Source organism: Biomphalaria glabrata, chromosome 4 (assembly GCF_947242115.1).
Source record: "Biomphalaria glabrata chromosome 4, xgBioGlab47.1, whole genome shotgun sequence".
Lineage (NCBI taxonomy): Eukaryota > Metazoa > Mollusca > Gastropoda > Planorbidae > Biomphalaria > Biomphalaria glabrata.
Genome location: NC_074714.1, coordinates 49,801,539 through 49,817,210, shown reverse-complemented (window position 1 = coordinate 49,817,210; position 15,672 = coordinate 49,801,539). Strand labels below are relative to the sequence as shown.

Here is a 15,672-nt window from a genome sequence, read left to right as displayed (position 1 = left end):
AGAGGGGTGGATTCCGTGTGTGTGTGTGTGTCTATCATTGTTTAAAAAAAACGCAGCAGTAATGATGAATAAATAAATAAATACATAAATAAATGGCAACGTGGAATAGAACAATACCGTGCTGAACACACCACCAGCGCCCTCCTCTACCCCTCGGCACCCTGTGCCCCGCCATCCCACGAGAGATCAATAAACACACATGGCAATACGATGCATGTTGTTTGTGAGTCTATGTCTCTGTTGTCAATGTCTATGTAAGGAAACCGTACAGGGTGGCTTTGTGCACATTCACGCAATAATCACCCACACTAGACTTGCTTGGACAGGCACTTGGAGCTATACAGACAAGATAAAATGAAGTAATGAGATAGAATACACCTAAAGTAATGATACCACATGAGATAGAATACACATAAAGTAATGATACCACACGAGATAGGATACACATAAAGTAATGATACTACACGAGATAGAATACACATAAAGTAATGATACTACACGAGACAGGATACACATAAAGTAATGATACCACATGAGATAGAATACACCTAAAGTAATTATACTACATGAGATAGAATACACATAAAGTAATTATACCACACGAGATAGAATACACATAAAGTAATGATACTACACGAGATAGAATACACATAAAGTAATTATACCACATGAGATAGAATACACATAAAGTAATTATACCACATGAGATAGAATACACATATAGTATTGATACCACACGAGATAGAATACACATAAAGTAATGATACCACACGAGATAGAATACACATAAAGTAATGATACCACACGAGATAGAATACACATAAAGTAACGATACTACATGAGATAGAATACACATATAGTATTGATACCACACGAGATAGAATACACATAAAGTAATGATACCACACGAGATAGAATACACATAAAGTAATGATACAACATGAGATAGAATACACATAAAGTAATGATACTACACGAGATAGGATACACATAAAGTCATAATACTATACGAGATAGAATACACCTAAAGTAATGATACTACACGAGATAGAATACACATAAAGTCATGATACTACATGAGGAAGATTACAATCAGAAAGTGCAACATGAAAGGCAAACACTGTAACCTCAGGCCTAGACCAGTGGTTCCCAAACTTTTTTGTCTCGTATACCCCTTGACATGTTTTCTACTTTTCGGTAGACCCCATGTTTAACTTCTATTTCATTTCCACAAATTTATCAGCTCCATTGTGAAACTAATTTGTAACTGCAGTGAGGCGAACAGAGAAAATTTAATTTAAAACTACATTGCAAGTTAGAGATTTTCTTTTTTGTTGATAACATTCGAATTTAAACCAGTTAAAATAACAATTAATATGTATAACTGAAATCACCAAACACACAGGATTTTTTTTTTTGCAGGTTCATGATCGGTTGCTACGGATAATATGCTTCATATAGGAATTTGTTGTTCTATGAAGTAGTCCTTCAAACATGAAATATTAATTAATTGTCCTTTGGTATCATTGTACAAGTTTTCGCAAGAGTAGTTTCTCGTGTATTTCATCTTCTTTCATTTATGGCTCAAATATTTGGTCCGCGGAACGGTTTACCCTAACACAAGGGGAGAAGGCGAGTAACTGGGCCCCTAAGCCGAGTAAAGGTTAAGGAGGGACTCAGTAGCCTTGGCTTGCAACCCACCTAAATTTTATAGATTACACCAAGACACGTAATAAATAAATAAATATATATATATATATATATGGAGAGAGAGAGAGACAGACAGAGAGAGAGAGAGAGAGAGAGAGAGAGAGAGAGAGAGAGAGAGAGAGAGAGAGAGAGTACGTGAGAGAGTTCTGATCGAGCAAACTTACTATGTAGGTGTGTCCCACATAAAACTGTGGCGGACAGTGGTTTGTCCAACTCCGGCGTAATGTAACCCATCAAGTATTGATGTAATGACTACATGTAAGGTTCAGATTTACAACGGAAATGATTCTAATCACACGCATAAACAACAATGTTAGGTCCAGACATGAAACGGTAAATATATATATATATATAAGACGCGCACATGAAACAAACAACTTTTTTACACAAACATATAAAAAAAAAAGAAGTATTTTAGATCAACATTTAAAAAGAAATATTTGAGGACAGGCAAATTAGAGAAAAAAATAGCTTAGATACGATATGATACATTTCTGTACCTCGTAAATATTCATAAGGTTGCACAACTCTGTTTGAAATAAGAGACTCTTAGAGCCATGTCGATGTACAGTAGAGAAGGCGAACTTTCCATCAAATCAATACAGAAAGAGAAAAGTTGTCAAAGTGTTTTGATTTGGGTTAGAAAACTGACAAACTATGAAAACAAATAGAGAGATGTATTCAATACATTGTTAACAAGAAAAACATTTTAAAAATATATTGTTTCAAAAGACAATACCTCCATTATTGAACGTGAAATATAATACAATGTACAAATATCAGCAATGCTTGTAAACTTGGATCAAATTGAAGCAACTTTAAATGTACTCAGTGGTCACATAATGACAGTGATACGGCTGACTAGACCTCCAAACCTTCTTCCGCGTTCTCATTATTATGTTGGAGCGTTCAGATGACTAGGCCAATATACGAAAAGAACTGCGCAGTGGTTTCCCAAACCAGGGAGCTCTCCATATTTGGTTTTCTTTCTATAGGGGATCTTTGGGGCCAGTATCTTGTTCGGGCTTCTTGATAAAGAATGCAGTTTTGAAGGACACGGTAGCAATCACTGGTGACACTCCACATGGACAGTCTCCAACCAAATTTACATATATTTTTTTTATATTACAAAAACTTATGACAGTCAAAACAGAGTTTTCTCCGTGTGACCAACGAGCTAGTAATTCTTTTCTCTGCGATATACACCAACTGTTAAATTTCTAGGAAAATCGTTAGATCCGGCCCATCACTCACCCAGGTTCCTCCGTGAAAAAGTGACATGAATAGAGGTATTGTAAAAAGATAGTTTGTGTCACAGAATCGGCCTCCGAAGTGATCCACTCAGGCAGGTTTCAATATTTTCAACAAGACTATGAGAATGCAGAGTATGAACTACAACCAAACAATAACCCCAACCTGATCTCCGCCTATACAAAAAGATGAGACGTGTATTGAGACAGTATTGCCGATAATTATTGTATTGCTAGGCCGACTGACGACATGATATCGCAGGGTACGAGTATGCATTTAATGAAATGATTGTTATGAAGCTATGGCTCATTGTGAAACTGGCCTAACTGATGTTGTTGAATGATTATTTCGTTGATAGTTATGTAGTACTGAATTATATATAACACTTGTATAATATTAAACACTGCTTATTATAAAAATATGTTGCTAAAAAAATGTAGATTATGAATGCATTCTTTCTGTTTAAAACAAAAACACTTTGTTTAAAATGTTAGTAACGTTTATAGCAAAAACATACATACTTCATTTAGTAATCAAAATAATTTTAATACAAATATTTTAGAAAACAGACGAAATTTTCTGTAGGTTTGTTTATATCATTTAAGGCAATTTAACTTGCGTTTATTATTGATAAATAATAGTTGGAACCCACAGGGACCCACTGTGTGAGATTACAGTGCTCCTCCAGGCGCCAATCTGGCTACAGTGGACGAGAAGGAATTTTTTTTTTCATTTATGGAGGCGCCAGCGGTAAAAGTTTGAGAAACCGTGATATACAAGTAGAATGTCCATGTAATGAGACCACCTGACAATCTGCGTCAGCATTAAGTATTGGGGGTCGTTGACTTGTAAGTACATGTAACTTTGTTCACATAGATACTAGGTAAAGTGACATGCCCCCCTCCCCTAACTAATCATGTATTCCCCACAGCGAGCACCAGGCTCCCCCACTTATCCGTCAACAAAATGTCTTGCTGTGCGTCACGGGGGCAGCCAAGTCTTCAAACACTACTCCCTGTCCCGTATTCCTTCACCTGAGCCACCTGGGGAAACCATAAGAGGTTCAGGTTCACCAAGGTGGGGCACAACCACCGAGAGCCACTGCCGGGATTCCCAGAGGAGAGGTAACCCACGAGAAAAAAAAAATTCCCCCAGGTCTTTCTGTCCGCTGCTCTCCCTCTAGAGATGGTCCAAGACGAGAATAAAGTGTGGGAAGAGGCCGCGGCGTGTCAGTCGAAAGACACTGCCATACAAAATCTTAATCTAGTAACAGGTGCCCAAAATGACAAACCGCGGGTCATAGCGTCTCGTGACCAGTAGCCACGAGAAACTTCTGTCCTCAGAGCATCATGAAGCCGCAAGGGCTGAGGGTCCAATGGATCAGAAACTTGTTAAGGGCGTGTGGCCCGTAATATGAGTCTTGGAAATGTATATGGTCCCCAAACTGAAACGAGTTACAAAAATACTTTTTAAAAACCTAGCGTGAATTGAGTGAAATTGATTAAATTACTTTGAATCAATCATATCTGTACACAATAGCTTAAGTTACTCTCCTGGCTCAGAGACTTTTACGCGAATGGGGGGGGGGGGGCGGGGGCACCGTCTAATTGCTGCCATATCTCTCATTATTGCAAGGCTTATTTCTCGTTAGCTGAGTGTTTGCTCATTAAACAAAATTAATTAATTACGACTAATTAATTGGTTGTTGTTTTTGTTTTTGATCGATTCGTGTGTTGTCATCGAGAATAGTGCAAAGTTTCTACTTGATCCGAGAATGGGAAGTGGGAAAAATCACGTGTCAAAGATTCTGACCAGACAGACGGACTGAAGTTTAATATCTAGCTCAACTCCAAGAGCAGGCTGAGACATGCATGATAATGACTTCGCGTTCACCCCCGACTGACCTGTATCAAATATTCACAACTCGGTCAATGCAAGCAACACGCAAGGCTGCAAACACGTTTTGTTCCGGACACTACAAAACCATGAACAGAACAAAAAAAGAAAAAATCAACAGCTCGAGTCACGTGCTGCGCGTGATGGCCTTGGCGAGCACGTGGTTTCAAGTTTATCCTGACCAACAGCGTAGCTATTAAGGGTTCTAATCGGGCAGAGCACTATTGATGGAGACAAACTATAGAATACGACTATCCATTTCGGTAACAGACTAAAAATAGAGCCGATGCAGTGAACTAGAAGAGGGAGGGGGTGCTCTTCAAAACTTGACGGCGACTGAATAGTAGAAGTGGGGGAAAGTCGGTGTACAATCATTTCATTCATAACACAAGGGGACAATGCACCTTACTACTGTTACAAACAAACCAAGCAACATGAAGTGACCTCCCTTTAGAATGTCTCCGCTCCCATCTCGAGTTGCGGCGCGTGAATTATTTATGTTTCTTTACACAATGAATGTGTCCTTTCTTTATTGCGAGCACAATGTGATCCACGGTACCAATCGATAAGGTTTATTCATTGTATGCACCCCATCTCTCTTTCATGTTCTCGTTCTTCTATCAAACTTGACATCGTTCGAGATGCGATGCATTGGCACGTATCTTTTCAAGACACTTTTACTCAGTCAAAAACTTGTATAGTGGGTCTCTCCGTCCACACACACCCATCTCTATACCTACTGTCTGTCTGTCTCTACGGTCTGTCTGTCTGTACTATCTGTCTGCCTCTACAGTCCGTCTGCCTCTACAGTCCGTCTGTCTCTACAGTCCGTCTGTCTCTACAGTCCGTCTGTCTCTACTGTCTGTTTGTCTCTACTGTCTGTCCCTCTCTCTTTAACTTGATCCGAGACTGGGAAGTGGACGACATAACGTGTACAAGATTCCACCCAGACAGACAGTGTGAGTTGATATATAAACTATGTAGAAATACTGATTCCCCCGCCGCATCCACCAGGAGCTTAGATCTGAACCAGAGGAGTTTAATTAGAGTTTAAAATAACTACACGTTTTAATGTTAATGAAATAATTGATCATTTGGGTGTCGAGGGTAATTATTAGGAGACATGGGTTTGGAAGAGGGATCTCGTCTCTATTCAGAGGAGCACTGTGTGGGTGGCAGATAGTGAAACTAACGGGTTAGGGAAAGATTGTGGACAAGCATAAGAGGACACGAAAAGAACGACCGTCAGGTTTATTAAGTAAGTTCGTCAAACAGACCAAACTCCAAGCTTTCTGCACTGGTTATGTGGCCATTATGACACCATTCATGAAATATGAAGTGCCTGCCATACAAATCTTTTTTTTTCTTCAAGTAAGCTTTCAACTCACGCTAGAGTTTTTGTATTATCCTTACGGATAGTAAAGATTATTATTATTATTATCCTTAGATCTCTATCTCTCTCTAAAAAAAAAAGTACTATTGAAAAATTACTTTCACCATTGCCTTCATCGATTTTCATGCACTCCTACTACTTATGATGCCTCCAAAGTTTTCGAACAAAGCTTCAATGAATTACTGCAATGGCTGTAGAGCAGGGGTTCTCAACCTGTGGGTCGCGACCCCTTTGGGGGGTCGATTGACGATTTGCCAGGGGTCGCCTAAGACCGTCGATAAATGGATTGTTTATCTCAATTCTTCTATTGCTGTGTAAGTGTGGGTGGGTGGGGGTCGCGGAAGAGTGGGGGTTGTGAAAAGGGGTCGCCGAGCTTAAAAGGTTGAGAACCGCTGCTGTAGAGGGTTAGACGAAAGCGAAAGCCCACCCTTTTGTTGTTTTACTTAAAAACAGAGTAAAATTAAGTCGAAGAGAATCTTTTTTTACATTTTTGCCAACCAATTATGGTTAATGATAATAATAATAATGCCCTGCTTTGTTATTCATCTTCGTGCGGTGATTGCGATCTTAGTGTCAGCTTGAGTCCATTTTTGTATGAACGCATATCCGCATGCGCCCCCTAATTGAACACATCCAAATAAATACTCTGACAAAGATAAATTATCTTCAACGAATCTACCGTAAATCTAGAGTCTAGATCTAAGACACTTAAATTTGCGGACTTTTCACGGCTGTGTGCGAATTATCTTCACTAGATTTTAGTGTTTTAGCGCTAATCTAGAATCTATCGGTTTTCTAGAGCTATCTAGACATTAGATGTATCGAGATCATTAAATTGACAAAAATTCACGGAGTTTTCAGGTTAGGTGCGAATTATCTTTATTAGATCGAACTTAGATCTAACTCTAGATACGCTACTATCTAGAAATCTAGATGATTTACGGACTTTCCACGCGAAGTAACTCTTACTGTTACAAGAAGATTTTAGGTGAGGGCCCGGACGGACGTAGCCTACACATTAGGCTGGTAATTGCTCTAATTATAGTCAATAATCGCTACACACTAGGCTAAATCCAGCGCGTCTTCAGTCGTAACAATGAAAGGAAACAACCATTTCTACTCTGCCTTCAACAACAAAAAAAAAAAATAATGCCAGGTGAAATGCATGCTTGAGGCGAGGTTATATTCAATCACAAGGTCGCGCTTCACAAGTGGGTGAAAGGCGGTGTAGACACGTCACTGGTCAGCTCATTAACACAGCCAGCCCGTAACGTCATGCGACCAAAGTGCCCAAATACGCTGTTGTTTTTTCCTAGACATTTCTTTTGAAAAAAGCAAGCAAAATATTTTTTTTAAAAATATATTGGGTATAAATTTTAGGAGAGTGGACAAAGTTTTAGGACAGTGGACAAAATTTTAGGAGAATTCCGACAATTTTTAGGAGAATTTTAGGACCGCTACGAACCCTGATATATATATATCAGTATATATGTATACAGGGCCGGCTTTAGGCCACTGCAACCTATGCGGCAGCAGTGGACCCCGCACTTTCATAGGCCCCACGCTAATTCCGAGTGTAAATTATTGAATTAAACCATTATAACTTATATGTAATAACATGGCTTCCTCAGTCTCCTGATTTTCCAGACCTTCCTGGAGATCCAAAATTTCAAAATATACGAAAAAGTCCTGAAAATCTCCTGAAATTATAAACTCTCCTGAAAACTTATATAAAAAATCTCCTGAAAAAAACATTTAAGTATATAAGTATACATATATAAGTGGAGAGAAAGGGAAAAAAAAGAGTTTTGGGGCAAAACAAGAAAAAATACCAAAGTTTGATGGACATTGTCCTTGATGAGCTGGCCTGGCCAATACCAACAACACTGTTGAGTTATCGTTTGTATAAATGCCCTTGTGACTGGCCTGTTCTACATTACTAGGTCACCATTCTGCGCTTCGTCCTTAAACAACTTCTTTCCATAACTTCTCGCGACAGAGGTTTCAACCATAGCATTGTATCATCTATCTCCCACCACCCCGCCCCTTCTTTAACCCAATCCTCTAAATCTAACCCTCATTTCTGCGTGTGTGTGTGTGTATGGCTTACCTTAGAGTTATTACCTATGGCCATATTGGCGCTCACAGGTGATACAGATGTAGGTCACGAGTGGGGAATTCATAGAAACTAGAGTGAGCAGTGGCGGGGCGAAGGATGGAGAGGCACGATGAAAGGTGAGCAAAGGAGCGCGCGTGCATTTAACCTGTGTTAAGCTCAAGATGCGCTAGGCAAGCCCGTGCTTTGGCAACAGACAGCGCACAGAGCCGGGGGAGGGGGGGGGGAGGGGGGAGATAATAAAGAAACAGAGAAGGAGATGAATACGAAGAAAACTTATCATTGTGATAAGTAATGATTCTGATAAGTACTACAATCAAACTCGGTCAGCGGTGTGTCTACTCTTCTGCCACTTAAGTAAAAACTTACAGTGTATTGATAGAAATATATTTCTATAAAATAAGATGCCAATTTGCGCGGGGGGGGGGGGGGGGGTCTTTTGGAAGGGGGGGGCGGCACGAGGGTTGGGGGGGGGGATATTACAGCTTAATTATTGACGTCCGCCATCTGTATTGAAATAGGACAAATCTATTACAGCGTGCGCCCAATCAAATCACATGTTAGCGGGAACATTTGTTAGCGATAACCGTTAATTACAAACGTTGAGTAGGTATACAGAGGTTACCTCCCCTTTTTGTTTTTCAACATCGAGAATAATTCCCCTTTCGGTATATTCAGTTTTAAGGGAAAAGAAGATGCTAAAGTAGAAATCAATGAATTTTTTCAAGTAACGTCTGTATTGCATAAGATAATATATGAAGATAATACTGCAGGGATATTCATGGTATGCTTAGGGCAGGCCTATACATTTTGTTTCTAAATTCAAGAGTTTTTTTCAGACTGTGATATATAAAGAAGTGATGGAAACATTTATTTAGAAATGGAACAACATCAAAGTCACAAAATTATGGAAAATTAAAGTGGTTACATATTTTAAAAAGCCCCATAAATAACCCAGACCAGAGGTGTCTGTCCAGCAAGTATTTATTTGGTACATACATTACTCAGACTATATCAACGCCACTCGTTGATCAGGAAACATGAAAAGGACCAAGATGCCTGTGAGTAGTCACTGAATGAACTCTTTATGTTGTGTCTGTTCTATTTATGTGTATGTTTCTGTTGTGTTGTCTTTATATGAGAAAAGAGTCCTTGTAATCACAACAAATTTCCATAAGCATCAATAAAGCCGTCTTAGTCTTAAGTAGCATGTCAGCTAGGTCAAGCTATAATTACCAAGTATAGATAAGGTATACACCAAGTGTAGTTTATGTCAGCTAGGTCAAGCTATAATTACCAAGTATAGATAAGGTATACACCAAGTAGTTTATGTCAGCTGGGTCAAGCTATAATTACCAAGTATTGATAAGGTATACACCAAGTAGTTTATGTCAGCTAGGTCAAGCTATAATTACGAAGTATAGATAAGGTTTACACCAAGTAGTTTATGTCAGCTGGGTCAAGCTATGACTCAGCTCCTTTAAAGAAATGACTGGGTATTTCAGTCTAGTGACCTGCAGACAACATAGGCTAATTAATAAAAGTGACCACCTAATGATTGTGAAAAATGTCCACATCAGTGTCCCAGACGATGCTTACATCATTTTTCTAAAAATCTCAATTTCTTCTATTGAGACCAGAGACCAGGAAAAGCAACATTATGGCCTCCACCAACCAACATAAAGTTAAAAAAAACATATGGAGTGGACTACAAAAAAACTTGATGACTTTGGCTAGCTGGATAAGAACTAAAATGTTCAGTCTCTTCCCACACTGAAAGTAACTTCTTGTATGATATGACCTAGAGAGAGAGAACAGAATTAACATTTTACTGACCTTCTGTAGACAAACAATGAGCCTTCAATATCTGTGACACTCTGGAGAGACAAAAAAAAAAAAAGGAAGGAATTAGAATAAGTCTATGTATAGTTTGTCACATTAGGATTGCCACACCATTCTAGATCTATATTCTATTACTGTTTTAAAGAAGTTTTACATGTTTAATGACTCACATCATTTAAGTCATTTAAACTAATTCATACTTTAATGTTTATAATTTACCATACTACTTTATGGGTAAACAATTTTCTTTTTTACAAAACTATGGTTACACCAATCCAAAAAATTAGAAAAGTATTTTGATACATTTTATAAGTTATAATATGTTAACTATTCCATTGTTGAAAACAGTTGGGAAACCAATATATATATACATAAACCGATAGCAAAGACAAACAGACACAAAAACTCTTTTGTTCCCCTGGCAATCAAATCACTAATTAAAATTAAACGATCTGATATAAGCCTTTCACATGTAAATTATGAGTGAGTTTAGTGTGAATGTATATTTTGGTTTTCTTTAGTTATCTTGTTTTGTTTCTCATCGTGCACAAATTGTAAGACAAATTCCCTTATGGATAATAAAGTTTACTAGTTGGCCGACGGCGTAGCATACGCCGCTATTTTGCAGGGCTGGCCTTAGGCCACTGCAACCTATGTGACTGCAGTGGGCCCCGCACTTTTATAGGACCTGCGCTAATTGAAGGTGTATATATTATTAAATTAAACCATTTTATGACTTAAAACAGATTTCCCGCACCCTTCTGTCGATTTTCTAGGAGCTTCTGGAAATCTCCCCTAATTGCAAAAGATATAAAAAAGTCCTTAAAATATACGGAGTATATAGACAAAAATTGTCATTTTGGGGTGTCATTCAATATGGAAAACGCCAATCCTATGCGCGATAAATAAAAACGGCATTATGTATTAGCCATAATTGTGTAATCTGGTGAAAGAAGCTTCTCGCGCCTCAAACTAATAAAGAATTATATGAGGTCAACAATTCTCAAAGATAGATTGAAATATTGGTAATTCTTGCTTTTGAGCGTGATCTATGTAGGAAACAGAATTATTATGATATACTACATGCAAGGCTCGCAAAGCAATTTTTTAAGTAGTAATAAATGAATAAAATGCATAGACAAATTTATTTTCTAATACAAACTCTTATATTGCACTTATTACCTGCTTCTCTACTACCCAAACTTGGCCCCGCGAAATCCGTTTCGCATAGGGCCCCACAATGGTTAAGTCCAGACTGCTATTTAGTGACGGGTGAATATACATAGTAGATTACTTGTTCTCTTTCCATGACTTCTAGGTCACAATGGTTAAGTCCGGCGCTGCTATTTAGAGTTTGTAAAATGTTTGTTTGTAAAATGTTTTACATGTTTCGGATGTTTCTTCAGAGTTGAAGGACAAAGGGGGAAGGGATGGGAGCGGGCAGGGTTTGATAAATCCAAACGACAGTCCAGCGAGCAAACCGCACGACCAGGCAGCAATCTGTAGTGACCGGTGAATACTTGTTCTCCCCCCCCCCCCGCCTCTCTTGTTTTTTTGTGGAGTGAATATCCGCAGAAATAAGAGAGTGATCTTTCCTTTACTTCTTCTTCTCCTCCAAACTCTTGAGCGATGAAGAGAATTATATATATAGATTATTATTATGTGGCAAAATATGCAGGTCACAACTGAGTTTTCGCTATAATATAAAATATTGCATTCACCTTCAATCTTCATAATAAAAGACAATGTCTATAGATATTATTTGAACATAACTGGGAACTGATTTTTAAAATGTATATATGTATATCAATTTATTTTAAATAAAGGGACATAACACACAAAAAATGTAGGAGCACATTTTTTTCTAAGTTATGTGCCCTTGGTTTGCTTTTATCTTCTTCAAATCATTACCTTTAAGACTAGACTATTAAAAAAAAAAAAAAAAAAAAATTTATTAAGATATAATAAAAAGAGCAATTTCTATGTTATAACATAATACCAAATAATATTTATTATATTTAAAACATATTTAACTTAATTCCATTATTTTTAAAGAAGAGATATTACGGTGATTGTGATTAAGTTTAGAACAACATTTTGCTACAGTTACATGCAATACCCATTCATAAAGGCTATTTATCACATTTAAATTATATACAAATAAAACAAATATTAGAATTCATATTTACAGGATTTAATTACATGTAAATAATTAAAAAGAAATCTAAAGAGGAGAGTTTTAAAATCCTTTTACAACAACAGAAAGTGATTAGGACTTCTAAGTCAATATTTAACCTTGCCATGTACAGTCTTTTTCCACTAAAAATATTTGGGACTGTGATTTCAGAAATATAGTAAAATCATTCTAATCAGCCCATTTGTATGTTACATGATGCAAATAGGTTTAGTAAGTTTCTCTGTTAGTTAATCGTGCGATCACTATCAATGCTATCAACATGATTAACAACAATGTTTCACCTGAAAGTAAAGGCTACATTCTTTACAATTAGGTTATTTTATTTTTCTCCTGAGTGTTTACCTTGGATATATATATTTATATATATATATATATATATTCTAGTCTAGACTAAGTACATACTACTAGATCTAGTAAGTTTTGTTTATCTTTCTTAGAAATATAAGTCTTTTCATTACACTTTTCCTATAAAAGTTAATAATCTGAGTAGAGCAATTGTTGAGTTTTTCCTCTTTATAGATTGCTTTAACAGTCTGACCAAGTTCCTAAGTTATATTTCTGTGTATCGTTTATAACTGATTCAGTTGACAAAGCAAAAGAATCAGTAAGTTTCATTCGATTGTCTATGTGTAATAGGCTCTTTAGGATTGACATCAGTTGAACTTGATGATATAGTAAAGTACAAGTTAAAGCTTGATCTGTAGCAAAGAGTTCAACACCTGGTTCAGTTGTCAGTGTTGGGTCAGGAACAGTTGTAGTTGGTACATGACAAAATACTTTACTACATAGTTCTTTGAAACGAGGTCAAGTACGACCAATCCTTTTTTTTTTCTTCAATTTATGCATTAAACAAACTAAATACTTTTAATTTTCCTGGGTTTTATTGTAGTCCAAATCTGGAACTTAGTGCATCTGAACTATTTTGAAGAAAAATATATAATACACGCCCATTTAGACATTATCTACTTGAATCACCCAATCCAGGATTAGGCAGATCATTGTACAATTCTGTAGGATGCTAACTCATAATAATATTATTTTTTGTTTTACTTTGGTTTTCTTGTACTTAGGCATGTTGCACTTTGTGATAGATTTATAGTTTTATAATTAGATATTATATTATTATATTTGTTACTAAATTGAGTCAACTGAGTAAATGTGAGATAAGCTTGAAATTGATTGATTAATTAGTTAAATGATAGATCTAGTTAAATCTTATTACTCAATAGCGGAGTTACTATTTTATGCAGTTGGACTTGGGTTGCATAAAATTTAAATAAATAACTGGATCTAGAAACTAAGATGATAAAGATTATAAGATTGTAAATTTTTTTTTTTAGTCTAGATGTAGAGTTTGGAACTACGTAATGTCCTAAACTAGAGAAGATTTAAGTTAAGTAAGTAAGTTACTAAGAAACTGACTTCTGTAGTCTAAAGATATACTACTAGATCTAGACATAGATACTAATTTTTTTATCAATATTTTACAAATAATAGTAAATAATATTAATTGTGGATGTCAATATTTAGACAGTCTAAGGTATTTCATACTAAGTTTTTTGTGCTAAAAACTTTGATTATAGCCAATCATAGTTTGCCAAATAAGTCACATGACCACCTTTTTGTTAATAGCTTTTCAAAATGGCTACTGTAAAATTATGAGTGAATTGTCAAGGCTTCATAACATCATTATGGACTAAAATTTTTTATTGTAATTCAAGTGCTATACATTACAAAGAACCCAAACCATTGTAATTAAGCCGAAAAAATGCACTACAATATTAGAGAGATAAAATGTGTGGATTTCCAGACCTCTTTAAACCATACAAATGAAAATGAAACATATATTTCAATTAATAAATAAATGACTTTTTTCTCCACATGGCAAAGCCAAAAGCAATTTCAGATCTCCATTTTTATTGGTAGATCAAAAACTAAAACTCTCTTACAAAGAAGTATGCATATAGTGGGTTAATTTTGTGCACCTTTGAGACATATTTAAATTTGTTGAAGAGAAACATTTTTTTTGGCATAAAAAAAGGGGTGTGTTGGTGGAAATGGTAACATCACTATATATATGTTTTATATACTCCCAATTGGGTTAGAAACTATAGATCTATAAAAGTCAAGTTACTAGACTAGTAGATCGTCATCTAGATCTAGACTATAGTACTGTAGCAGTCTAGTAAGATTAGTAGACTAGTCAGTGTTACAGTAAATAAAGTCAGTGTCTTTAAGTTTAAGATCCAGCGGCAGCCACCTTAGACTTAAAGCAGGGTACTCGGTGATAAAATAGTTATTTACCTATATGGATGTTATTCAGATATAAATGACACAAAAAGAATTTTGAAAATCTGATAATTAGTTCAAAAGTTATTTAATAAATTTTTTAGTTTATTATGACCTCTTCTTTGCCTTTGTATTTTACTTTTTCGTCCCACTTTACGTTTTTTTTTTTTGGTCTTTAAATCCTACATTGTCAATGTGAATTTTTTTTTTTAAAGTAACATAAAATATTATTTAGCTTTTAAATATCTATATATCAATATTTCAATATTTTAAGATTACATACACAAAAATTAATATTCCTGTGATTTTGGTTTAATTTTATTTAATTGTTCATTAACAGTAGGTAATAATATTTTAAGTGAGAAAATATGTCCATGACATTCATGACCACTCCCTTCCACCCCTTTCCTGGCGATGTCTAGATCTAGATCTAACTCTAAGGTACAGGATCTGACTTATTGGAGTTCATATCCTAATAAAAAATAATAGCCTAAAATCAAATGTATAATTAAATAAATACAAAATCAACTAAATTGTTTCTTTTCATGGCTAAATATATTAATAAACACAATAAAAGAAAAATTCATTTGATCTATCTGTATAGCCGATAGGGACAAAAGAATTGGCTGGGCTCAGTGTCAATCAAACGACCAAGTAATGACATTGAACAAAAAAAACAACATGTCAGGCTTTGTAAAGCTTAATATTCTGCATATATTCAAATAGTTTTTGTGTACTAAACATATATGCACAAATTTTAAAGCACATTTGAAAAAAAATTGTTTCAGGCTATTAATCCCACTTTTTAAATATTTTGTTATTTTCTGCCATTTTGTCCACACCTCTCTGACACTTCTTGAAGCTCAAGACCAGATAATTTGTTTATTTCCTTCAATATTTACATTCTAAACAAGCAAAGTTCATATATATAAATTCAATGAAATCAGCTTTGTGAGCTAGAATTTTACTACTAATACT

General features: G+C 35.9%; 1 protein-coding gene across 1 annotated transcript in view; it reads right to left on the bottom strand.

Moving 5' to 3' along the window:
* Positions 1–15,672, bottom strand: part of LOC106066317 (mRNA-decapping enzyme 1A-like) — an 84,608-nt gene that overhangs the window by 66,185 nt on the left and 2,751 nt on the right. Inside the window, exon 2 of the mRNA XM_056028059.1 lies at positions 10,203–10,243. Coding sequence (XP_055884034.1) covers positions 10,203–10,243 — 41 coding nt within the window. The remainder of the gene's footprint in view (positions 1–10,202; positions 10,244–15,672) is intronic.